Source organism: Phyllostomus hastatus, unplaced genomic scaffold, assembly GCF_019186645.2.
Source record: "Phyllostomus hastatus isolate PE091 unplaced genomic scaffold, TTU_PhHast_1.1 phas_contig_1, whole genome shotgun sequence".
Classification (NCBI taxonomy): Eukaryota; Metazoa; Chordata; class Mammalia; order Chiroptera; family Phyllostomidae; genus Phyllostomus; species Phyllostomus hastatus.
In genome coordinates this window covers 35,441,490-35,469,420 of record NW_025333498.1, presented here as the reverse complement: position 1 = coordinate 35,469,420, position 27,931 = coordinate 35,441,490, and the positions used below count along the sequence as shown (strand labels likewise).

General features: G+C 38.8%; 1 protein-coding gene across 4 annotated transcripts in view; it reads left to right on the top strand.

Annotated features, from left to right (window-relative positions):
• The window catches only part of FMNL2 (formin like 2), a 301,251-nt gene that overhangs the window by 166,258 nt on the left and 107,062 nt on the right, over positions 1-27,931 (top strand). For all 4 annotated transcript variants that reach the window (XM_045851929.1, XM_045852128.1, XM_045852002.1 and 1 more), the window contains exon 2: positions 5,013-5,096. In XM_045851929.1, the coding sequence (XP_045707885.1) occupies positions 5,013-5,096 (84 nt within the window). The remainder of the gene's footprint in view (positions 1-5,012; positions 5,097-27,931) is intronic.

Below are 27,931 nucleotides of genomic sequence, written 5' to 3'. Positions count from 1 at the left end.
ACGTTCTTTAGCTTCTACATTTCCCATACTATTCTTACCCTCTCTCTATCTATTTTCAACCTACAATCTATGCTACTTATTCTCTGTACCTTTTCCCCCCTCTCTCCTCCTCCCACTCCCCTGTTGATAACCCTCCATGTGATCTCCATTTCTGTGGTTCTGTTCCTGTTCTAGTTGTTTGCTTAGTTTCTTTTGGTTTTGCTTTAGGTGTTGTTGTTAATAATTGTGAGTTTGCTGTCCTTTTACTATACATGTTTTTTTTAATCTTCTTTTCTTAGATAAGTCCCTTTAACATTTCATAAAATAAGGGCTTAGTGATGATGAACTCCTTTAACTTGACCTTATCTGAGAAGCACTTTATCTGCCCTTCCATTCTAAATGAAAACTTTGCTGGATAGAGTAATCTGGGATATAGGTCCTTGTCTTTCATGACTTGGAATACTTCTTTCCAGCCCTTTCTTGCCTGTAAGGTTTCTTTTGAGAAATCAGCTGACAGTCTGATGGGAACTCCTTTGTAGGTTACTGTCTCCTTGTCTCTTGCTGCTTCTAGGATTCTCTCCTTCATTTTTACCTTGGCTAATGTAATTATGATGTGCCTTGGTGTTCCTTTTTGGGTCCAACTTCTTTGGGACTCTCTGAACTTCCTGGATTTCCTGGAAGTCTATTTCCTTTGCCAGAATGGGAAATTCTCCTTTATTATTTGTTCAAATACGTGTTCAGTCTGTTGCTTTTCCTTTTCCCTTTCTGGTACCCCTATAATTCGCATGTTGGAATGTTTAAAGATATCCTGGAGGTTCCTAAGCTTCTCCTCATTTTTTTGAATTCTTATTTCTCCATTCTTTCCTGTTTGGTTGTTTCTTTCTTCCTTCTGGTCCACTCTATTGTTTTGAGTCCCAGTTTCCTTCCCATCACTATTGGTTCTCTATGCCTTTTCCTTCATTTCTTTTATGGTAACCTGCATTTTTTTTTCTAATTTGCGCCCAAAGTCAACCAATTCTTTGAGCTTCCTGATCACCAGTGTTTTGAACTGTGCATCTGACAGATTGGCTATCTCTTGGTCGCTTAAAATGATGAGTCCTGGGGCATTGATCTGTTCTTCTGTGTGAGAGATGTCTGTCTGTCTGTCTGTCTGTCTCTCTCTCTCTCTCTTTTGGGGGGTCTGGTTGCTTCTATTACGGTGAGGGGCGGAGCCTTAGGTATTTACCAGGGCTGGGCACCCCAGTCGCTGGGTTGTGACGTTGTATGTAGGGGTGGGGTCAGGAGGAACAATGGCGGTAGCTCCGTTCTCCTCCGTGGGACCTCAATCCCTTCTCTGGGATTCTGGGTTGTGCGCTCTGCCCTGCTCCACAATCGCTGCCTCACTGGGTCTGCCAGCTGCCACTTGCGTACTCAGTGTCCACCCGCTGCGATCTTGTGTGCCCTAGATGCCTTACTCTTCCCCAGTTGCCTTATGCGCCCAACTCTCTCTGCTCTCGTAGCCACCACCCACACTGCCACCCAAGTGCTGCTCCTCTCCACCCCTCCTACCGTTCTGGATAAACTGGTCTATTACAACTCTTGGCTGTCCGACTTCCATTCAGATAAATTCTCTGTCAGTTCTGGGTGTTACTCTGCCTCTAAATTGTTGTTGTTCTAATCTTGGTTGTGCGTGGAGGTACAGTGCGTCCACCTATGCCTCCACCTTGGCTGGAAGTCCCATGCTTCTTCTGTCTTAGCATCTTTTCTCCGTTTCCTTTGTCCAGAGTGCTGTTGTCCATGCTTCACCTGGCTCACTTCTCATTTTTAGGACACATCTTTTTACTCTTTCCTGAGAAGCCTTCCACATCATGCAATCTAAAGTTGCCCTCTGCTATTTTTTGTAAAAATTTATCAGAGTTTAAGATTAGTTTGTTTCACCTATATCTCCCCGCCATAATATGATCCTCCACGGAGACCAGATCTGTGTGGTTCTGCACTGTGCCGGGTAGCACAGTGCTTGTACAAGGTCGGTGTGTCATAAATATTTGTTGAATGAAAGACTTTCATTAAAGTAAAGATAGATCTACAAAGGAGAATCTTGGCTTTCTCCAATAACCACAGGATGTGTCTAATTTCTATAGCAGGGTTTGCACACTGCTTCTGTGTGAGTGTTGGGTAGAGTACTAACAGAAAGTCAGTTATTTGCTATTTTGCCTTCACCGCCCCCCCCCCCAAAAAAAAGAAAGAAAAAAGCTTGGTGGCTTTTTCACTGTTTGTTGTTGGGAATCTAAGAGACTAAGTTGAGATCCTGTTTTCTTTTTTGTATATGTGAGGTTTTTTTGTCTTATTTTTTATTTTTATTTTTTCTTAATCCCTTTACTTTTTTCACCCAGTCCCCTAACCCCTGCCCTTCCGACAGTTGTCAGTCTGTTCTCTGTCTATGAGTCTATTTCTATTTTGTTTGTTAATTTTTTCCACATTTTAAAATTGTTGTTCAAGTACAGTTGTCTCCATTTCCCCCCACCACTCCCCACCCCAGCCATTTTCCTTCCCCCCTTTAATCCTACTCCCTTTTGGTTTTGTCCATGTGTCCTTTACACATTTTCCTGAAAACCCTTCCACAACAGAAAGAGATCCTATTTTTGCTTCTGTAAAACTGTCTTAATCTTGAGTAAGTTAACTAAGTTCTCCCAGGTCTGTTTCCCCATGTATAAAATGTGGAAAATTGTATTTATTCTTGTTATGAAGATTCCATGAGATCATGTATGCAAAGTACCTCATACAGTGTTTGGCACCTTGTAGTTCAGGCATTCTTTTTCTTGTCCCCTTTATATAGCAAGAGACTAATAAGAACTCTGAGAAAAAGTCATTTAACTTACCTCGTAAAATTATTGTTCTTATTTGATGCATAATGATACCCAGGAGCACTCACATGAGGTCAAAATCAGTTAAGAGGAAGTAATTCATCTCTAGGGTGCAAATAAACAATGATGGACTGGTTATTTAATAGCCAATAACATTGGATCTCTCAGAAAGAAACTCACGGAATTCTCCTTTACTTTATTCTAGGAGTGTTCTTTTTTAAACAGTGTAAGATTAAAAGAACAAACACAAGTAGATATTTTTCATTCTGGTTCAAATAGATATGCTGTGGAGAAGGGCCACAAGAAAATATTTTTCCCGCTTTAGTATTTCTATGGGGAAGCCTTGGCAGTACCATTGAAAACTCTGGAGGCCAAAGCTCTTCTAATTATGTTGTCAGCTTGGGGGGTAATTTAAAATTTTAATATTCTGAAGATAGTTTAATGGGTTAGATTTAAATTAGTAAGTGGTGTACATCTACCACCTATTCAGGCATTTCAATCTGGATGCTAGATTGTGTTTAAGGGAAAATGCTTGTGTTACATCTGTCAAAATCATTAAAGGTTAATTCTCTGCCTCTATTAAGGCAGAGTAACTCACTTACCCTTTCCTCTAATAAATTTGTCTCACTGGATGACATGTGACAGTACCGTGGCAAGGGGAATTGTTTTCTCTCTCTGGAGAGAGTTAGGGGCTTGAGCATTAAAAGCTCAAAGCTTGTTTGTCTACTCGAATATTGATCCAGACAAGGAACTATATTGTTTATTATGGGATAGGTATGATCTACAGCAGTGATTTTCAACTGGTGTGCCACAAGAATTTTTAAAACCTGTAACACCTAACTATTTAGTAAGGGCACTGACCTCTTTTCCCCTTTCAGGGGTGTCCAACCTGCAGCCTACAGGCCTCATGCAGCCCAAGAGGGCTGTGAGTGCGGCCCGACACAAAATTTTACATTTACTTAACACATTATGAGATTTTTTGTGATTACATGTCACAATGTATTTAATTAATGTGTGACCCAAGACAACTCTTCTTCCAGTGTGGCCCAGAGACAGCAAAAGGTTGGACATCCCTACTTGTCAAATAAAAAAGTGACAGCAACCAAAACAACAATACCCATCTGGTGTGCATGAATCAAAATCATACCTATATTTTTTGTCAAATTGGCAAAAAGTGTTTTTTGGTATGTGACAGAATTTTCGTAATTAGTTTATGTGTGCCATGAGATGAAAAAGGTCGAAAATCACTGATCTGGGGTGTTGAGACAAGGGGATAGACAGGATGATGAATGGATGTGAGACACCGACTACTTAACTCAGTCATTTGGAGTGTGGAAAATTTAGGGAGGCCAAGGGAACAGATATGACTTCTTTCTGGGACTCTCTCACCCTGCCATGTTCTGTAGCTAAAGATCTCACCTGAAACCTGAGCCAAGTATCTTGAAAATGTATATGATTGGTTATTTGGGACATTAGACTAATAGTATGTGAATGTACTGGAGAAAATCCATGGCCAACACTGAAGAAGGTGTGCTGTATGGACAGAGGAAGGGCTAATGAGAACTGATGTCTAGACATTTCTTTCAGCTCATGATCAGTTTCTCACTGCAAGTTCAACTTCATAAACTAATATGGCTAAACTAAGAATAGTGGTTGTTAATGCTAACATATATCCAGCATAATGTTAGCACTTTCTGTCATCTTACAGAGATGGCAAAAAACCAGTTGTGGTGTTTTCATTAAAACAACAACCTGTTCTTTTACTCATATGTGTCTCTCAGAGTGAGTAAAAGTTGACGTTATCTATCAGTGGTTTTGGCCCATTGAGTTTTCTTTTGATGTTTTCTGTGTCTGGTGGGCTGCAGTGTTTTAAAAAGAAGTTGGGGCAATACCTTCTCAACAATTTCTGACCTTCTGTGGAGAAGAATGAGGGCCCACTATTAAATGGAAGTCTGTAGTTCAAAGCAGACTATCTCGATGTCCTAGCAGGACTTCAGAGTCTCTGCCCTCCTGTTGAGCTGATTTGACATTTAAAATGACTTCTCTAGTGTGTTTCTCTTTAATGAGATGCTAGAAACTGAAAAGAATTCATAAAAGAACCACAGTATAGTCTTCGGTCTGCCAAGAGTTAGCCATGTGCAGTTGGTTGTAGAATGTGACGTAACTCTTCCTTTCTTTTTTGTTTTCCAGAATGCTATGAACCTACCCCCTGACAAAGCCAGGTTACTGAGGCAGTACGACAATGAGAAAAAGTGGGAACTGATTTGTGATCAGGTAAGAAACAATGATGCCTTTATCAAAAAATAGCAAAAGAAGAGATTTCCTCCCTAAATATATTAGACTTTTTTGTCAGGAGATGTGTGGATTTCTGTTATGTGATTCTGCCTTTCTGTTTCTTAGGCTCAAAGCAAAAGTTAAGAAATGACTTCTTTTATTCTTGCATGGTTTTGATTCTCTCCTTTATTTTCAAACTTTTTGTATTAGCTTTCTGGGAGATCCAGTCAAGTGGGCAAACCAAATTCACATCGTCTGTTTTCCTGTTTACCTTACATAGCAGTTCATGCTGCTTGAGTGATGCATGTCCTGTAGTTTAGTTGGCTCTCCCATTCATGTGTATTGATGTGTAGTCACATAAAATGGTCAATTGTTTATAAAGAAACATTGTTTAGGCTGGTAAAAAATTACTTCAGTTTTTAGCAATTCTTTTTATTTTATCATCTCATAACAAATTCTGACTCTTCAGAGGAATATAAAATAAAAAGCGGAATTCTTCATTTACTTTTTACTCTTTCAATTGTACACCTTAGAGTTCACTGATAAGACTTTGATGTTTCCCTTTGGTTTTTGTTATTTAAAAACAAACAAGTAGCCCTGGCTGTTGTGGCCCAATTGGTTACGCATTGTCCCACAAGACAAAAGGATCTCATGTTTGAATCCTGGTCAGGGCACATGCCTGGGTTGTGGGCCAGGTCCCAGATGGGGCACATGCGAGAGGCAACCAATTGATGTTTCTCTCTCATATTGATATTTCTCTCTCTCTCTTTCTTCCTACCTTCCCCTCTCTCTAATAAGTAAAATCTTTAAAACACAAACAAGTATATAAACACACACACACACACTCTTCTGCATCTTGATGCATTTGTCGGTTTATACGTCTCTATCTTATTCTTTGAAATGTTATGTAGTATTCCATTGTCATTGCTAGTGATTTGGGGGGAATTTTATTCCAGGGCTAGGCACAGGCTAGTTGTTTTAAAACTTAGAAGAGTCACTCTCTGAAGGTAAAGAGTCAGCTGTATATAAGATATATATTATTAGCTCTTTCATTTTGAGTTTCAGGGTGTTTGTGTACTTACTTCATGCCACCCTAAAAATTTGAGGGAGTGTTGTAATTCCTCCTGATGGAGCTCCCTTGGGGCTGTGTTGTGGGGATAAAATGTGTCAAGGGAGGAGAGGGTTTTCCTAAGAGGTTTGCCATGCTTCCTGAGAAGTAGCTGTCCCCAGTTCATGTAGCGTTTCTGAAGCACGCATTGTGTGTTGCTTGACCTAAACTCCTAAACTAAAACAGTAAGGAAATGATGGTAAAAATCCTCCTCGCTTTTCCATACTGTATTAGAGCACCAAAAATGGATAGAAATGGAAGGGGAAGCATACTGCTCATGTGGCCGTGTTTGAAAAGAATACAATTTTACTGACACTTACTTTCTCCTTTCTTGAGACTTAATTTTTAAAGAGTATTGTCTAAACCTATTAGTGTGAGGAAAAATGATTTTATGATGGTGAACAAATATAGTAGGGTTAATTAATATGAAGGAAAGGTAATCACACTAGTTAGGGAAGTCCAAAGGTGTGACAAATTCCTGCATTACCACAGGTTATGGTAGGGGACAGGGAGGCAGCCTCCGGAGACCATAAGTTAGTGCTGTGAGGAAGGGCTGAACCCTCCTTCCTTCCACACAGGGGCAGAATATTCATTGCCAACTCAGTCTGCCCTGCTCCTTTCTGGCTTTAATGAGTTATTACTTTTTTGTATCTCCAATATGCCAGAAGGGGAAGACTGCTGACGATGGAAGATTTCTAACAGTTGGACTCTTCTCTCAGACCAAAAGTAGCTCCATTGGGTGGATGAGGAGTGTAGGGCATCCTGAGGCTCTGAGAGGAGCAAATTAGTTAATCTATTATTTGTCTGATTTTTAGCTCTTCAAAGTTCTGGTTATTATTGCCTTAAATGTTAATAGGCCAGGACATGGAGAATTTAGCTACTTCATCTGTTCCTTTCCAGCAGTCACTTTAACTCAGGCTGAGAGCTCTAAGCTGAAGTGGCTCCATCAGTTCTGAGGTGTTGTGGGTGATTCGTTAGTTATAGTGAAATAATAATAATAATTATTATTGCCAATAGCCAGCATTTAGTAAGCAGATTTTCTTTCTAAGAGTGCTGTGTTTAATCTTCAAAGCATACCAGTAAGATATTTAATAGTATTTCCATTTGTCATGTGGGGAAAACTGAGACTAGAAGTCAAATTATTGCTGAAGGTCATTTAGCGATAATGAGGCACAGGCAGTCAGATTCTAGAGAATATGCACATTCTGGGGTCTACTCCCTTAATTATACTTTCTGCACCCTTCTTCACCAAGTACTCAAGTGTGTGAATGATATACAAAAATAAAAAAAATACAGGTTATCTCTAGTTCTCTGATTTGCGTTCTGACATTCTCTCCTGAGTGGGAGAGAAGCCAGGGAGTCTAGCACAGGCACTGAGCCTCATGTACCCGCATCACCACTGTGGCAAGCTGTCATTTGTCATTGTGAGGATTGTGGCCAGCAGAAGACTGAACTCACATCACACACAGGTAACTTACTGGTGTGTCACCCACATGAATATAATTTCCACTAGGTATGTTTCTGAGGGAAAAGATAAAATCCATTAGCTTAAAGCATGCCTTATATATTACTTATATGGCAGATATTATGTATTGGTGTTTATTTGACTGAAGGTTTATCTTACAAAGACCACACCATTCATATATGTGACATGTATGACATATACATATATGATACATATATGATATACATGAGACCCATATATTTAGTACCTAACCTACATTTCTATGTTACATAACCTGAGGGATGCTCAAAATACATTTGCTTTTATGACTCCATTTATATGAAATGTCCAGAATAGAAAAATTCGCAGAGAAAGATAGTAGATTAATGGTTGCCATAGACTGGGGTGGGGGGGTAGAATGAGTGACTGGTAATGGGAATTACATCTCAGTAAACAAGATATTTGCCTCTGCAACAACCAGAGATGGGGAAAAAGAGGTAGGAGGGGAACTTAAATAAGTGTTTGTGTGGATCTTCTTTAGATCCTAATCTGAACAAACTATGAAAAGACTTTTTGAGAAAATTGGAGATATTTGATTTGTGAGTCCAAAGAAATTATTAGATAATTCTAAGCAATTATTGTTGACTTTGTTGGTTTGGCATTGTGATTATATAACAATCTGTTCTTATTTTTTAAGATATGTATACTAATGTAAGGGTGAAATGACATGATGGGTTTGCTCTCAAATATTTCATCAAAAGAAAACAAGAAAAAGGGATGGTGGTGGGATATGTTGGTGTGTATAACAGTACACTTGCAACTTTTGTATATGTTTGCAAAGTTATAAGATTTAAAAGTAAAGACATTTGCCACTTAATGATCTGTCTTTTCCTCCTCTACAAAGTGTAGTTAATAGTAAAATCCTTAAAATATTTAAGAATTGGAGGCAAATGTGGAGGGTTAATATAAAATGCTCTGTCCCGATTCAGTTTAGGAACATCAACTGAATTTAATACCATTCATCAACTTTTTCATACTTGCATGTGGTTGCATTAGTCTTGCTCTTTGTTTTGTAAGTGTATCAATGTCTCCCCCACCAGGAGTGAGTTACTGGTGTATGTACCTTCAACACCTTGCTTAGTGACTGAAACAAAATAAGTGCTTAATTGAAAGTGTGTTAACTGAAAGAGAATAGCTAAATGATGTGTCTGGGAGACAGTGGAGAAGAAAGAGAAGACTGAAGGGAGAAGAAGGTAGGTGGAAGCCTGGAAGCAGTGGTTTCTTCTTTCTTTAGCCCTTCACCTTTCTCTGCCTGTTGGTGCACTTTGCTTGTGATCAGATGGAAAGGTGCCTGATGTAGGTGTGAAGGAGTCTATATTGGTATTGGTGCAATGAAGCTCTGTCTTCACCCACCCATGGTGAACTGAAAACAGAGTTATTTGGCTAATTCTAGGGAGCAAGTTATTTTAAAGGCATTAAATCCCAAATTGCTTTCTATAGTAAGAGTATTTCAGCAATGTTCCTTTGTCCTTTCCCGGATTGGTACATAAATACAATGATGACCTGAGCTGCTCGTGGGCCTCCTAAGTTTAAAGTAACACGGGAGAGCTGTTTCACTCTGGTCCGAATGGGGCCCACAGGCACTTCAGAAAGAGAGGCTCTCCTGTTGGATTTTGGGTGGTGTAAGGTGCATCCCCAAGAATTTATTTCTGTGCTGTAGTAAGTGGAATGAGTTCCCATGAGGACATTAATTCAAGAACTCTGGGGACACCGAGGCACGTTTAATAATAGTAGGAGATGGTAGTGTGAGGTTAAAAAGGCTAGAAATGCTATGTTTCTTAGGCAATCACAAATAAACCCCCTCAGCTGCATAGCAGTAATGGCGCTCCTTCCGTGCTCTTAGGACCTGTGTAGGCAGAGGGTGCCCCTTGCTCTTCCTTTGGCCTCAAGCACAGGCCTGGTGCTGCATGGTTTGGCTTTGGGGTCTTGACTGTTTCCCATCAGTTTAGGGTCCAAGCTGCATTTAGGGAGTTTTAGAGATCCTAGATGAATTTTCATATCATTATATCGGGTATAGTCGAAACCATTTATTTCAAGCCATTCTTTATTTTTCTACTTCAAAAGTTAACGTAGGCTTGTCAAAAAGAAAAACTGTTATTAGGAGCCTATGAAGAAAAGTGTAAGGCCTTTTGCCTTCCCTACCTGTTCAGTCATTCCCTTAATTTGCTGGTGATGAAACTGAGGTTCAAGAGCATGAGTAGGTCAGCAGTACACGGCCCTCCTGGCTAATTAGTGAGATGAGAACACCTGTTTCCAAACTCTAGCTACCAACCCTTTCAGTTACTTCCTGTTACACAGGAACCTGGAAATGACTCACTGAAACAAACTGGTAGGTGAGAGGCTGTCACTAAGTCTTCATCCTGTGATTTCTCAGATGTATTGGTTTAGGGGGACAGCTATTGAACTTAAGGGTGATTGGTTCATAACTGCACGTCCACTGAGTGATGAAGTGGAAGTGGAGTTGCACAAATACGGGACATTTTCGATGGCTGATGCCTGTGGGTTTAGACTAAATGAATGCAAGGTGCAGTCGTGAAATACTAGTGGTGCCACACCTGAGCTGGATTAGAAAGCTTCTCTGTGGCTTTGCAGGTACTGATGGTGAGGTTGGTTTTGGGGGGTGGTTTAGGATGGACTCTATCATGCCTCCTAATGGCTGGCCATTGTTTTGCATTGTAGCCTTTTTGAGAGCTAGGGTCTCCCCTTTCCTTGACTTACATGGAATTATATGGGAGAAGGAGATCAAAACCAAAACAAAAAAAAAGGTGAGAGTGAGGAGGTGGCAGGAAATCACATGGAGCTTGACTCAGCTTCCTGTATTAAGCACTTCAGGGAGATTCACTTTCAACCCTCAAGTCTTGGCATATGTCTCGATCAGGAAAGGGGAAGGCCCCTGCCACCACTCTGCCAGTGCCCAGCCAGGCTGGCAGCACTAAGCTATTGCACCACACCAAGGTGCTTCGTCACAGTGAGAGCTGCTCTCTTGTCTTGTTCAACACAACTGACCCATACCTTTCAAATGTGTTTAGTTATTAAGGATGTAATTATTTCTTAAACCCTTTACTTATATTTCCTGATACTATTTCTTTCAAAAGACGAGGGTGTTACTTATTGGCCAACTTGTATCAATAGTGAAGCCAGTGTGCCACTGGAATAAAATTTCCTAAAAAATTAAAGAGCTAAGTAACATATTGCTATTTTTTTAAATGTTCATGTTTTTGTGAGCTAGTTGGAACTCTCTGCCAGGTAAGCAAATATTACTGAATACTGATACATTGTTTCTGGTGGATCATCAGATTCTCAGTACTGAGGGCCTGTCTTCGGAGCACCAAGGGTAATAAATACACAGCAGCATGGCAGGGGTGGTGGCGGGAGGCTGTGGCCTGCTTCAGTGCTGGGGCTGCCATGTTAATTATTGGAGCAAGCAGATGGATAACATAGACAATGGGGAAGAAACTGAGGAAAAGATAGTAATGCAGCAATAGTGATGCCCTCCCCTCTCTCTTCCCTGGCTCCCAGACTCCAGACTTAATCTGCCTTCAGCCCCTGTCCTCAAGTTCCAGGCTTTGATTCTACATTTAGCCGAAGTCAGTTCATTCCTACTTTACCAGCTGTTGGGTTACTAGACAGCCATTGCTTTTTCCCTCTCCCCCTTATTTAGTCCTCTGGCTAGCTGATATTTTTACTATATTTAATATTGTTTGATGTTGAATTGTTTACATCTTTACTATATTTTCTAATTCTGTGGTATGTTGAAATTCTATCTTTTTAAATCATTATGAGACGTTTGAGATCTGTTTAATTCTTTGGAAATTCTATCTTGCAAACCTTTTGTGTTTTTATTTTATCATTTTTTAAAAAATATTTTTATTTATTTTTAGAGAAAGGGAGGGAGAAAAAGAGGGAGAGAAACATCAGTGTGTGGTTGCCTTTCACTTGCCCTCAAATGGGGACCTGGCCCACAACCCAGGCATGTGCCCTGAGAATCGCACCAGCGACCCTTTGGTTTGCAGACCGGTGCTCTGTCCACTGAGCCACACCAGCCACGGCTTTATTTTATCATTTTTGATACTGGGTATTTTCCATGTAATTCTTCTTTTGGATTTCAGATTTTTTATTTGATGTTTTGTCTTTTAGTTTATCTTTAGGCATTTTTTAAAAACTGAATTTTAAAAAATTCAGTTTGCATATTATAAAAAATGAGAATTTTCTCGTGTCTAAATACATTGCAATTAAACAAATAATTCCTTAATATTGTTTATTGCCCAATTTACATTTTCCAATTTTTTGTAATGTTCTTTCCATGTGATTTGTTCAAATGAGAATCTGGTCCAGAACCAGTCACACGTTGCACCTGGCTGTTATGTTCATTGAGTCTGTTTGAATCTAGGATAGACTTTTATTCATGATGTTCATACAGCAAAGAAGGTGCCTTGTAGACATTTTATCTTTTGCATTTACCTGAATGTTTCCTAGAGGTGTCTGAGCTCCTGAATTTCCTGTTAAGCAGAATTTAGATGTGAGAAGGCAGTAGGTTGATGCTGGCTATGTCTAGGATATCGTAGGAGATGAATACTGTCTAATGTCTCACCATTAGAAAATATTGGTCTATGGATCTGGTCACTTCCCTGACACCACCATTGTATGATTATGTTTTCCTCTTTGAGCTGAAAGAAACTATGGAATGTTAGTTTGGCACCATATATACACCTGGTTACCTATTGGCCTTGTACATTGTGGGTTTAAGACCAATGAAGAATCCTTTGCTGAATCAGTTTCACAAGGAGTTGCACAAAGGTGATTTTATAGTCACATTTCCCTCCTACATTAAGTCAGCAACACATTTTCAATGTTTTGACATAAGGGAACCCCGTTATGCTGGCTCCCATGCCCCTTTGGCATGACTCTGTTATCCTTGAGAGCTTGTTTTATGATGCAAAACTTATTTTTTAGGCTTAACTTTTACTTTCCTTGCCTCAGACCTATTCCTTTTAGTGGGGGATGGCATTGGCAATGAGGATGTGAGTGCTAGAGACCATCACAGCTGTGGGGAGCATTTGCTTCTCAATTTAAGGATCTAGACCTTGAAAATGTTTGTCTAAAAGCTGATTTTATATTGATATTTCCAAATCAGTTTTTAATATTAACTTACTTAATTGTTAGTTGTATAATTATCATTTTTTTACATTGAAATGTTTTATTCCTAACATAAATGTAATTATTATTTTTTTCCTGTAATATAAAAAGTTTCAAAGATACCAATGCCTTTATGAATGAAAACATTAATAACTAAAATTACTTAGTGAAGAATACTTTTTTTGTACTTTTGTGTCTTCAGAATGCATCCTATTGAAGATGTACTAAATTCTGTGATCTAGTCACTTCATATATGTAGATACATTTTCTGTTACTAATTTCCAATATAAGGTAGAGGAACAATAGAGTAACAAATAAATACTATATTAGTTTCCTAGGGCTGCTACAACATCACAAATATGTGGCTTAAAGCAGCAAAGTATTCTGATAGTTTTGGAGGCCAGGAGTCCAGAAACAAGTGGTTGGCTGGGCCATGTTGGCTGGGGCGTGTTTCCTCGTGAGGCTCTGGGGAGAGTCTTTCCTTGCCTCTTCTAGCTTCTGGTAGCTGCTCTAGGCATTCCTTGGCGTGTGTCTGCATAACCCCAGTCTCACCTCTGTCTTCATAGGCTTTTCCCTTTTCCCATTTCTGTTTCTTTTGTCTTTTATAAGGTCACTTATGTATTTAGGGCACATGGGTATTCTGGGATGATCTCATCTCAAGATTTTAATTTTATTATATCTGAAAAGACCCTTTTTCTAAATATAGTCACTTTCAGTTGTTTGGAGGTTAGGTCTCGCACCTATGCGTTTGGGGGCCACTGTTCAATCTACTACAGGTACCAAGATGTATAATGATTTACATTATAAGCTTTTTGTTCACATAGCAGGCCAGGTTAGTATTGTTGACCATTGGGGGTTAAATTCTGAGGACTTAATCAGGGACCCAGGAGAGGCTGTTTTTAACATATAGCTTCAGTCTGCTCAGGGGGTTGTCTGTAAGTCAAAGGAAGAAAGAACATGCAGGTGCACATGCGGAGAGTGTTCTGGGCCAGGCTTTGAAGCAGTGTGCATCAGCAGCAGTCATATTCCAATGGCTAGACTGCAACGGAGGATGGGAAAGGTAGGCTAGTTGAATATGCACAAAGAGAAGAAAATGTTTAGTAAGAGCTGGTCTCTGCCCTGGTTACCAGTTTTGATAGTTTCATTTGGTGTACATTGTATTCATTATTACACCTTGCTTTTACTTAGGTGTTCATTCATTTATTCATTAGATAAGCATTTAGTGCATAAGCAAGGGAAAGCAAAGAGTGAAGTGAGATGGTATGGATCTGAGTTTCCTCAAAACTCGTGAAGGGAGAAAAGACTCTAAATGGTTGCTAGTACCGCTTTGTCCTGAGTTCCAGCGGTTTGCAGGCATGAAGTGGCTATGGGACGTGTATTTTTGCCCAATTTAACACAAAATTTTGTGTCTGGGTTATCTTCTGGCTTGAGATTTTAAAGAGACAGTCTTCCTTTCCTTGAAGTCTCCAAATCTGAGTAAAGGTATTAGGTTAGTTGCTGTTAAAAAGAAGGCAAGTTTCTTTCAGTTTCCTTCCTGAAAGCCAAGTTTCCCTTCCATTAAGACTAATTGCAGGTCTCTGATTCCTTGATTCTGAATCCCTGGAGAAGCAGATGCCCACCTTGTTTGTCGAGCTTCCTCATGTTTGATATCTCTGGAGTCATGGCAAAAGGAGCCTGAATCCAGAAGCAGGTGTTCATTTTTCCTTTTCCAGAGGTTACCTATGTCATCCAGTTTTTATAGCAGGAAGAAAAGATTCTGGCCAATCCCGTAGGGTTAAGGGAGAGGAGTAGAAAAAGGGTAGAAGGTGACCTAAAGAAAGGGGAGAATTATTTCTTTTAGTACTAATCCATTTTGTCAGCTAGCTATAAATGCTCTGTCAGAAGTGCTGTGAGAGCAAGATGCCCAGGCTTAGTCTGACTTAACTTCCTAAGCTGGCAGAGATGACCCATCCCCTTACGTTGCCTTATGTTGTTTGACATAAACTTGATTGTGTGAGCATCTTTTGTAAACTTGGGAACACTGTTACAGGACATGAAGAATCATAATAGGTAATTTATTGGCTAGACCTTTGACACTACCTTTTAGAAAATAATTTAAGTGAAATAGTAAGGTGTTTTAGCCAAGAATTTCTGTTAGGTAATACAAACACTACTTTGTTTTAACCTTGGGCATTTAACTTAGAGTCTTTTCTGTGGGAAGCTGTTTTTGTTCAGCTTTCACAAAATAGACAAGTCAAGCAGGATTTTGGAAGTCATTTGGCAAGCAGTTGAGCTGTTACTAAAAATTTCTGACATTTTCTGTGTTCTAAAAGGTACCGTAATGGTTTGGATTTTTTTTTTTTCTGTTTTTTAATTGCCAGTGGATGACCTGATCACATGAGACTGTGGCTGTTTTCATTAATGCATTCATCAGTGACATGACTTACTGAGTACACGTGGTGAAGAGTGATGTGCTAGGTGCCAGGACTGCAGTGCTTCAGAAAACAAAATGCTGACCTTTCAAAAGGAGAGGCTGAAAAACATGGCGGATTAAGTAAATCTCATGAAATGACAATGAAGATGGAGTAATTTGCATGTTCCTAAGATGTTGGACATCTTTTTATGCGCTTGTTTTTCATTTGTGAATCTTCTTTGTTGAAGGATCTGTTCAAATCTTTTGCCTTTTTTTAAAAGCTGGGTTGTTTGTCTTATTATTGAACTGCACAAATTGTTTAAAATATACTCTGGATACACATCTTATCAGACATATATTTTGCAAATATTTTCTCCTGTTTTGTGTCTTGCCTTTTCTTAGAAGAGAGTCTTTCAAAGAACAAAGAGTTTTCTGATGAAGTCTAATTTAGTTCATGCTTTATTTTTCAAGTGTTCCATGCATTTTGTGTCCTAAGAAATTTTTGTCCAATGTCAGATCACAAAGGTTTTTCTCCTGTAGAAATTTTATGGTTTTGGTTCTTAAATTATCTGGTCTGTGTTGAGCTAATTTTGGCACAGGGGTGAAGTAAGGTTGGAGAGTCACTGTTTTCACCCCATACGTATATCCAGCTGTTTCAAGCATGTGTTGAATAGACTGTTCTTTTTCCATGAATTATCTTAGTATCTTTGAAAAAACAAATTGTGTGGGCCTCTTTTTGTATTGCCTGTTCTCTTCCTCTGATCCTTATTTCTCTCTTTTGGTCAGTATAGCACTGTTTTCATTACTGCCTTGAAATCAGGTCGTGTGAATACTCTTTGTTCTTCTGCAAAATTATTTTTGCTACTTTAATTTCTTTTGCATTTTTATATAATTTTTAGAATAAGCTTGTCAATTTCCAAGAGAAAGCCTCCAGGGTTTTGATTCAAGTTGCTCTGACTCTTTAGATCAATTTCAGGAGAACTGACTTCTTAAGTGTTGACTCTTCTGATCTATGAACATGGCATCTTTATTTATTTAGGTCTTTAGTATCTTGCAGGAGTGTTTTGAAGTTTCCCAGGGTACAGGTCTTGCACATATTTTGTTAAATTTATCCCTAAGTATTTCATAATTTTCAATGCTATGCTAAGTGATATCTTTTTAAAATAAAAGTTTCCAATGGTTTGTTCCTAGAAAAAAACTGTTTTTTCCTACCACTTCATTTATCCCCTTATGGAGAAAGCTGGTTTATGCTATATCACTGCATTTTCAAAACCAGGTTCTATCATTAAACACTATCTTTAATGGTTTCTATACTGTAAACAGCAGCCATAAATGCTGAAGTTTAGTATTCAGAGCTTGGTTCTTACGTTTAAGTAGATGCCTAAAGTAAACTCAAGGATGTGGTAAGGGCATGATTAAGCTCTGATAACTTCCCCCTATTTTCAGACCTATGTTCTCTTCATAGGGATGCTTTCTTTGCATGTGTTAGACACTTACTGACTTTAGTAGAAGGCATCTTCTTTCTCTGTGTCTTCCCATATTGTCTAATTTGAAGGTTCCTTGACACAAATTATGCCCTTCAAATATTACAGTTCATTCAGTTTAGCATGTACCTATGGAAATTCTGAAAATAGTACCCATGTATTTATACACCATTTGATTTGGGGCAAATGAAGTTTCAGATAATCTAGTTAATGTAATTATGGTCAGAAAAGCAATCCATAAAATGAGAGTGTGCTATTCTTTCAAACTTTGAAGTGATTGAAAAGTATTTTGTTTTTATCTAAATCTTGAAATATCTAATGGTTTCTATAAGAAATCTGAGGCTTATTCTGTTTCTCTTTTTTTTTTTTTGACTTGATCAGGATTAGAACTTGTTTCCTTCTCTTTTTCTTCTCCAGGTTTTATTTGTATGATACATGGTTAGCTCAGGAGACTTGAAAGATCTTCTGTATGTTATTCTTGTTTGGAAGGCATCCTTAAGTAATGTTTCTGGAATTGTAATAAATGGGGGAGAAAGGTTTCATATTTTCATTTTTCACATGAAGAAACAATGAGGTGTGTTTATGCCCCTTGCATTTTTACAGGAAGCATATTCCCCAGAGATTTTGCAAAAATTTCCTGAAAGCATAGTTTGTAACTGGTTTTATAACATAACTGGAAGTATTTTTAAGTATTTGCTTACCAAGGATATGCATATTCTCTTTGTAGACTGAGTAAAGAGAGGGATTCAGGTATCTGAAGTAGGAAGTACATTCAGAATCTTTGGTGTGTAGAAGACCTAATTGGGGAAGTTAAGCAAATGCAGATTCTTGACTATTTGATGACTTGGTCAGGAGAGTTTTTGCATCCTCAAATTCTTTAGACACAGGTCTTCGGTAGTGTGTATTTTAAGAAATGCCAATCTAAAAGAACAGAAAGCTTTGGCTCTTGGAGGGAGAAAACAAAGAGTTTGATGATTATCTTAAGGGTTTTTCAGTATAAATCTGACCTTCCATCACTGTTTCCACTTCTTAGAGCCTCAGCTGCAGTAACTACTATTATTACTGAACAATGCTACATGTCAAACAGTCAGGGTTCATCCTTTTCTTAGGACAACTTAAGATAATAAACAAACTTTATTAATATGATCTCCATTACAAAGTCAACAAATTCAGTTAAAACACTTTTTTTTGAAATTGGGAAAATGATGAACTATGAATAGGATTAAAGAAGTCCAATTAATACTACCTATTAGAGAATGAGTTACAGGATGTTACGATCAGGAAAGACCTGTTGAACTAGAAGAAACTTTTACTAGTCTAAATAAAGGAAATTATTTGGAAAAGTCTCATCAAAAGTTATTTTTGGTCTGAGACCTGTAATGGAACACTTGGAAAGTTGTCCACTCCTCTTGGACTAGGAAAATGATTTCATATTCAGAGCTGAAGAATGCTTCAAGGCTCTCCAAGAAACTATGGCTGTGGAATGAATCTGACATGCTGATTTTTCTAGTCTAGTGCAGAAATGGCCAACTTTTAAAGTTGGGAATAAAGAAGGAGAGGTATACAGTATTACCCATATGTTCTTTTCACTATTCAAAACTCCTTATTGACTCCCTACTGTCTGTCCTATGCATTAGCCTATTATTTGACGTGTGCCATTGTGATTTCCAAGTTATCATTTAGATCCTTTGTGCCATTACCTTTCACAAAGTTTATTGCTGGGACCCAGCTTAACCCCTTGGAGTTCCTAGCACATGCTACATACTTGTACACTTTGTTCCCGTGTTCCCCCTCTGGAAGACTCCTCTGTCTCCTGCCCCTCACACCATCCTAGGATATCTGTATGCTGCCTGTCCTTCAAAACTCAATTCAAAAGCTACCTTCTCCAGGGAAGTTCCTTTGATCATCTCAGTTGGAAAGAGTCTTACCTTTCTTTGAACTTCCAGAGGATCACATATGGTTCTTATCATGTTCTACTTTGTATTACAGCAATGTCTGTTGTGTCTCAAAGATGAGATTTAATGTTTTGGAATTGAATTTGTTTCATTTTGTGCTTTTTATAGAGCATCTTGCATAATGTGTTCTGGATGAATGATAGAATAAAATGACATAAAATTTTTTTTACCTTGGTATTTTTCATGATGGTGCCTAGAAACAGACTTACTTAAATGTGATAGCAAGATTTAAGATGTTCAGCCCTGGCCAGTATGGCTCAGTGGTCAGAGTGTTGTTCGGTAGCCGAAGGGCTGTGGGTTTGATTTCCGGTTGGGGCATGGGTTTGTGCGACCCCTGGTCCCAGTGAGGATCTCTGGTCTGGGTGCATAAGGAGGCAACCAATTGACGCGTCTCTTGCATCGATGTTTCTCTCTCTCCCTTCCTCTCTCTCTCTAAAAACCAAATGAAAATATCTTTGGGTGAGGATTAAAAAAAAGATTTATGATGTTCAGAGGCAAGGACTTGTTTAGCAAAATGTTTCCTTCTATAGTAAGCACAGGGACCCTTCTAAGTAGGGTTACAGCTGGCACTAGCTACTTGTAAGTTGTTAGACAAAATTACAATCTTGTCTGAACTTTCTTCCCTTGCTATCTTATTGTAAGTAGGTAGAATCTTAATACTTTCCCCACATTTTCTCTAAATTGTCCTCTTCTTCCATACATATACTTTCTGTAGGTGGGACAGTCTGGTAGCCTCTCTGATGTTTCATAGTTTTCTTGGGGTGGGGGCATGGAATATGCATTCTCTTGGGACTTTGGTATTCTGAATTTCTTGGAGAGAATATAGATCTGTTTGTAGAAATTGTAAGTCCCGTGTTGGCTGAGATGTATGGCTTCCATTAGGTCTTTCTGCTTAGGAACCCTGATTCTGGCTTGGCATCCCCTCCCCCTCTACTTCCCCACGCTGTTCTTAGCCTCTACTATATTGTGTAAATTCTGTCTACATACAATATTAATGCCCCTTTGTGTACTCATGTCAGCATTGTCTATTTCAGAAGGTAAGCTCCCTGAGGACACAGTCTATTCCTGTCAGCATAGCTCTGAAGAGCATTTAGTACCAAGTATGTCTTGCAAATCATTGCTCACTGATGGCAATGATACTGCCATCAGTTGTAATTACAGCTCATTTAGAGACTACACTTTGCTTACTCAGACTTAAAAGGAAGCCCAACTACTTTCAACTTCTAGGAGGAAAAAAATCACTCAAGTTTAGTGAGCCTATGTGCACAGAAGCAAAACTCTATGAATTTTCACTATCTAAAGTGAATTATTACAGGATCAAAATAATAAAGCATTAATAATGACATAATGACGGTGACGTCTGATTTATTTCTATGGGTGATGATGCAATTTATGTAGCTCTGCTAATATGCTTGTGAAATAGAGTCAGTGACCCTGGCCCTCCTCTCCCCAAACTGGGGGAGAGGTTCATCAGTGTGTCCCCCATGAGCCATCCATTTCCCAGAGACTTTCTTATTTTCAGATGTCTCACTATAATTTCTTTCCTTAGACCTAAGAATATGAAGGTATAAGATAAACTTGGGTGAAATTCTGTTTGGTTTTGGAGCTGTGTATCTAAATACAATTTATAGAGCAGAAATGGTTTTAACATGCTTGGTATAAGTCCAGCTAACATCAAATTCACCTCAATTAAGTAATTTCTCATGTGATTACGCACATGGATAGAGAGGATGCAAAGGATTAGAAATGTTTTGCTAGATGAGTGGAGTTTCTGATTCCTGTCCTTTATGTGGGAAGGCATTCAGTGATAGACTGTATTCGATTCAGGTGGAGAAAGAGGGGCACGGAGGGAGGGAGGCCCAGAGATGCAGTTCAGCTGGTGGGGAAGAACCTAAGGCTGCCCGTGTGTGTCTAATAGAACAGGCCATGTTGTAGCATTGTCAGTGATTAATTTTGTTTATTGTGATTTTACCTTAGTTAACTTAGTACACTCCTGTCACAGCCCTTCAGAATGGCCTGGTTTTCCGTTTTGGGTTGTAGCAGACTTGAACCTTAGTCATTAAGTGGAGTTTAGTAAGTGCTTTGTCTTTTTCTGATCTGCAGTCTAGGCCTGTGTTGAGGTTGCCTAACCTTCCCGATGGCCAGTGGGGGAGGAGAAGCCAGCACGAGGCGAGGCGTAGTGACTGAGTTAATGAGAAATGTATAATGATGAAGGGCACTAGGCAGTTTCAGAGCCATTAGAGATACAACACAGGCTTATCAGCATATGTTCTTTAGCTCTGACGTTAGTTTGGCTGACTTCTAGCACAGGGCCCACTGGCTGTATGCTCTCTACAGTGTTTGCAATCTCTTTGTATACTTTTAAACTTTAAAAACTTGCCCTTAATTTATGAGAGAAGTGACTTGTATATGACATTTAAAAGAAGTTTAATTTTTGAACATTATTAAGGACTGTGTGCCAGTTATTCTTCTACATACTGGAACTCAGAGAAGAAAAGAATGTATTTTCACCCTTTTAGGAACTTTTATCAAAGGCAAGATGAGTACACTTGTTAACAGAGTGGTGAAAAGGACAAAGTTCAGAGACTCAGAAAACCTGAGTTCGAATCTTTGGTCTGCAGAGTGTGAGTGTGCACATACCTATATGTGTATGATTTAAGGCAGTGGCTTAATTTCTGAGTCTCAGTTTCTCCCTCTGTAAAGGGGGAGTTAATTTCGACTTAACACCTAGGGAAGCTTGAATGAGCTAAGAGGTCTGAAGAATGTGGTAAGATTTATTATTAAAAGGTAAGTTAACCTTTAAGAAACAAAAGTTCTGGCCAGATGAAAAGGTAATTGTGTTCCTGGGATTGCATAAATGAAGTGTCACTTTTAGCATCGAGAAGACATTACCTGATCATTACCAGAGAAATTGAATTCCTGACACTCTATAAAAGTAAAATATTTGCAAATGACACTGAATGTTAATGAAGATCCTAATTTTAAGGCTTGTTCTTGCCTTCTCTTTCCTTCCAAGCCCCTCCCAGTACGCTCTGCTGTCTGGGGGGCCTGCATGCTAAGAAATGGTGTCAGGCCTTTTTTTGTGTATGCTTACAGGGAATGATTAAAACCCCAGAGCAATTTTTATTTTTTACCCAGAAGCATTTCTTGAAGAAAGTTTGATTACACAAAGAGATAAATGGCAAGAGGTCAGAGTGGTGGTGATGTTATATTGATTAGACATTTTGAAAGAAATTTATTTTATTTTTTACTCCATATATTTTTAAGTTAAATTTATTGGGGTGACATTGGTTAATAAGATATATATAGGTTTCAAGTGTACAGTTCTGTAATACATCCTCTGTATATTGCATTGTGTGCCCACCACCCCAAGTCATACCTTCTGCCGTCACCACATAGTGATTCTCTTTACCCTCTACTGCCCCCCCCCCCAGTCCCTTTCCTCTGGTAGCCACCATAGTGTTGTCTGTGTATATGAGTTTTCATTTGTTTGTTTTTCCTGTTTGTTCATTTGTTGCTTTCAGTTTTATAACCCACATGTGAGTGAAATTCTTAACTTTCTCTGACATTTTGCTTTGCATGATATTCTCAAGATCCATCCATGTTTTTGCAGATGGCAGTGTTTCCACTTTCTTTTTTTAATATATTTTATTTATTATGCTATTACAGTTGTCCCATTTCCCCCCTTTACTCCCCTCCACCCTGTATACCCTCTCCCACCCACTTCCCCCCCTTTAGTTCATGTCCATGTGTCATACTCATAAGTTCTTCAGCTTCTACATTTCTCATACTATTCTTACCCTCTGCCTGTCTATTTTCTACCTACAATCTATGCTACTTATTCTCTGTACCTTTTCTCCCCTCTCTCCTCCTCCCACTCCCCTGTTGCTAACCCTCCATGTGATCTCCATTTCTGTGGTTCTGTTCCTGTTCTAGTTGTTTGCTTAGTTTCTTTTGGTTTTGCTTTAGGTGTAGTTGTTAATAATTGTGAGTTTGCTGTCCTTTTACTATACATTTTTTTTAATCTTCTTTTCTTAGGTAAGTGCCTTTAACATTTCATAAGAATAAGGGCTTAGTGATGATGAACTCCTTTAACTTGACCTTATCTGAGAAGCACTTTATCTGCCCTTCCATTCTAAATGAAAACTTTGCTGGATAGAGTAATCTGGGATATAGGTCCTTGTCTTTCATGACTTGGAATACTTCTTTCCAGCCCCTTCTTGCCTGTAAGGTCTCTTTTGAGAAATCAGCTGACAGTCTGATGGGAACTCCTTTGTAGGTTACTGTCTCCTTGTCTCTTGCTGCTTCTAGGATTCTCTCCTTCATTTTTACCTTGGCTAATGTAATTATGATGTGCCTTGGTGTTCCTTTTTGGATCCAACTTCTTTGGGACTCTCTGGACTTCCTGGAAGCCTATTTCCTTTGCCAGAATGGGAAGTTCTCCTTTATTATGTGTTCAAATGCGTTTTCAATCTGTTGCTCTACCTCTTCCCCTTCTGGTACCCCTATAATTCACATGTTGGAATGTTTAAAGATGTCCTGGAGGTTCCTAAGCTTCTCCTCGTTTTTTTTTTTCAATTCTTATTTTTTTTTATATTTTATTTATTTATTTTTAGAGAGGGAAGGGAGGGGGGGAGAGAGAGAGAGAGAGAGAGAGAGAGAGAGAGAGAGAGAGAGAGAGAGAGGAACATCAATGTGCGGTTGCTGGGGGTTATGGCCTGCAACCCAGGCATGTACCCTGGCTGGGAATCGAACCTGGGACACTTTGGTTCCCAGCCCGAGTTCAATCCACTGAGCTACGCCAGCCCGGGCTTTTCAATTCTTATTTCTCCATTCTTTCCTGCTTGGTTGTTTCTTTCTTCCTTCTGGTCCACTCTATTGTTTTGAGTCCCAGTTTCCTTCCCATCACTATTGGTTCTCTGTGCATTTTCCTTCATTTCTTTTATGGTAACCTGCATTTTTTTCATCTAATTTGCACCCAAAGTCAACCAATTCTTTGAGTTTCCTGATCACCAGTGTTTTGAACTGTGCATCTGATAGGTTAGCTATTTCTTGGTTGCTCAAAAGGATGAGTTCTGGGCACTGATTTGTTCTTCTATTTGAGCCATCTCTCTCTCTCTCTCTCTCTCTCTCCCCCTCTCTCTCTCTCTCTCTCTCTCTCTCTCTTTTTTGGTCTGGTTGCTCCTATTACAGTGAGGGGTGGAGCCTTAGGTGTTTACCAGGGCTGGGCACCCCAGTCGCTGGGTTGTGACATTGTACGTGGGGGCGGGGTCTAGAGGGAACAATGGTGGTGGCTCTGTTCTCCGTGGGACCTCAGTCCCTTCCCTGGTTTCCTGGGTTGCGCGCTCTGCCCTGCTCCACAGTCGCTGCCTCACTGGGTCTGCCAGCTGCCGCTTGCGTACTCAGGGTTCACCTGCTGCGATCTTGCGCACCCCAGATGCCTTACGCGCTCCCGGTTGTCTTAGGCGCCCAGTTCTCCCTGTTCTGCGTGCTGCGACCCACGCCTGGCTGCTTGTCTATGCCCTTCCTACCGTCTGGATAAACTGGTCTATTTCAACTTCTTGGCTGTCTGACTTCCATTCAGATAAATTTTCTGTCAGTTCTGGGTGTTATTCTGCCTCTAAATTGTTGTTCCAATCTTGGTTGTGCGTGGAGGTAAGGTGTGTCCACCTATGCCTCCATCTTGGCTGGAAATACAAATGTACTCTGTTTCCACTTTCTTATGGCTGAATAGTATTCCACTATGTATATGAATCACATCTCTATCTGGTCATCTAGCAAAGGACACTTTGGTTGTTTCTGTATCTTGATCACTGTGAATAGTGCTTCAATGAACATATGGGTGCATATATCTTTGTGAATCAAACATACAAATGGCCAACAGATACACAAAAAGATCCTCAACTTCACTAACTATTAGGGAAATGCAAATCAAAACTACCTCACACTTGTAAGATTGGCTATTTTCAACAAGACAGGTAGTAACAGGTGTAGGACAAGTTGTGGAGAAAAAGGAACCCTCTTTCCCTGCTGGTGGAAATGTAAACTGGTACAGCCATTATGGAAAAGAGTGGGGCTTCCTCAAAAAATTAAGAATAAAGCTGTCATGTGGCCCAGCAACCATTCTTCTGGGTATCTACCTGAAAAATTAGAAATCTGTATTCTAAAAGGTCTTTCAGATGCTTATAGATCCATATTGACAAATCACCATAATAATATTTTTGTCCCTAAAAATAGTATTTCTGTATGATGTAACTAATGGTATCTAATAGAAATGGTATTTCTATATGATATGATTAAGTCCTCAACTCAGGTTGAGGGCTTAATTAATCTAACCATATCAGTGATACTGGATAATAACTAGTTATTGAAAATAGCATGTGCAGAGATACAGATCTGGAAGTAAGGATGATGGAAAACTGCCAGCCAGGGCAATTAGGGTTTCAATTGAAAGTCTAAAATTCTAATATTTTGTGGAAAAATATTAATTTGCATAAATATGTCCATAATCTATCCAAAGTCTTTAGTAATACAAATGTGTTTTGGCAAGATGCTGACATTCTCCAATGTACTCCTATAAATATTTCTTTTGTCCAAATGGCCATATTGAAGAGATAGACAGAAAAGGTTCGGTGAGACAGATGCTGGATTTAAAACCCAAATAGAAGCTCTTTTTCATGTTAGAGAAACAACCTTCAATTTTGGAAAAATGATTGGTGCTCTGTATTCTTGTGCCATTACAGTTTTATTTTGAGTCCCTGGATGTAAGCTGAGTTTTTGAGAAGTGGCTATAATGTAGATCTACCATGTATTAAAGCATCAGGCTTCTTCATTTTCTGTTTCTTGGAAGTACATTGATGTTAAACAAATGAAAAATGTGCCTAAAACATTGCAGGAAATGTTAACAAGCACATTTGAAACGTCTGATTATATTAAATTTAGACCTTGTCCATAATTTCAGGGGAATACTTATAAGGGACTATTTGCAGGACCAGTAAATGTATATACAGGGGTTTGCAAAACTGGATTTACAGTTGTAAGTATGCAAAAAATGAGTTTATTCTTGCATTATTTATTAATTATTGTATTATTTATTTGTATTACAACTGTAAGCCTACTTTTTCCCTCCCCTGTATTTGAGGAATCCTTTCTAGGTCACCCTAATCTTAAATAGGAAATGGAGAAAGCTCCATTTATTGGCTATCAGAAATGGGATTTACTAACCAAGCAAATGCCAATGTTTTATGAACTATTCAACCAGATATTGTTATTTTAAAGGAATATATAGTTCTCCTGGTGTGGAGACATTTCCTAAAAGAACAAACATTAGCAATCTCTCAGCCAGTGTCCACAGGTTTAAATTTTAGGTCCTCAAGCAAATACTATGTTAACTAGAGTTAAAATTCCTTGAGTTTCATGTATTAGAAACTTTGTAGTTAGGGGTAATTGGTTGCTGTAGCAGAAGATACCACAGTTTTGTATTGTCACTAGTCATAGAAGTTTTTAGAAATTTGGATAATTGGATTATATTATTAAAAAATAAGTGTTATTATATATACTAATGTATCTCTCACATCAGCTATTGTTATGCAAAGTTGGAAATAGTACCTGGTTTCTAGTTAGCTTTCCAGTTCATTTTTCACATCAGAACTCCTGTGACTATTTCAGCCTTTACCTGGGCTATTGTTGCCGAAAACCCGTGGCAGTTGGCTTCTATTTGATCCTTTAATGAAGTGATGGTGATTTAAATTAAAAAGGACTTTCTATAGACTCAGTAATGACACTAGAGATGTTCCTTGTGATAAAAAATTTTGGGGAATAATTAGGAAAAATAGGCTGATCTTTTTATGTTAATAGCTTTGTTGAGATATAGTTTATATACTGTAAAATTTACCTTGACCATTTTTTAAAATTTATTTTATTTTATTTTTTAAAAGATTTTATTTATTTTTAGAGAGGGAAGGGAGGGAGATAGAGAAACATCAATGTGCGGCAACCCAGACATACACCCTGACTGGGAATCGAACCTGTGACACTTTGGTTCTCAGCCCGCACTCAATCCACTGAGCTATGCCAGCCAGGGCTGATCATTTTCTAAACAAAGGGAAAATGTTGATATGTGCCTCATTACAAGCTACTTCCTTCTATTTTAAAGCATAATAAAATATATATACTTTCACCAATAAGATTATCTTTTTTTGTTGTTGTTGTTGTTGTTTTTTTTTTTGTTTTTTTTTTAGAGAGATGGGGAAGGGAGGGATTGAGGAGGATCTCAGAAGAGAAACATTGATGTGAGAGAAAAACATCAATCTGCTGCCTCCTGCTTGCTCCCTAACTGGGGATGGAACCTGCAGCCCAGGCCCTCGCCCTGACTGGGAAGGGAATCGGTGACCTTTCACTTTGTGGAACGATGCCCAACCCACTGAGCCACACCAGTCAGGGTGACATAATCTGTGGCGTTTATAAATCTGTAAGGAGCAAGACTTGAGTGGATCACGAAAAGTGTTGTGGCTCCCTGTGTTGGGGAAATGTAATTCACATGGGATAGACAAATGCTTGAACATGCTGGCCAATGTCAGTGTTGTGAAATGCTAAAAAATTCCATTGTGGTGTCGGCAATAATCAGATTTAAAAGACTTACTAGAAGAAACATCATTTGAGTTGTAGCTAGAGGAGAACCTGTTGAGAATCATCCTGATTTCATGATGAAAAGATTGTGAAATCTTGGAACAGCATAATAAGTAGGATAAAGCCAGCGCCCGTATAACTAGTACTTAGGTCAAGAAATAGAGCATTGCTGGCCTCTCAAGGAATACTTTGTATTTCCCTCCCCCACCATAGTCCTCCAGCTATCATTTTTATGCTAGTTGTTTTTCTCTCTCTATTTGTCTCTCTCTCCCCCTATACGTAAGCACACACAGACATAAAAAAAATTATGCATGTATGTGTCCCTAACCATTAAAGTTTAATTTTGTCTGTTTTATGTAACTCTGTATAAATTAAATCATGTGTTCTTTTTGTCTCAACATCAGGTTTATAAGATCCATCTATGTAGAAACATGCAGTATGTGCAGTATAGTTCATTCATGTTCATTGTAATATACCATTGTATAAACATAATAACAGTGCTTATCCATTTTATACTTTGTAGGCATTTCAGTTCTACAAGTTTTTTACTACTGCTTATTATGCTGCTTTGGACTTTATAAAATATGATACATATAGGTGTGAGTTTCTCAAAATGTAGTCCCTCCAT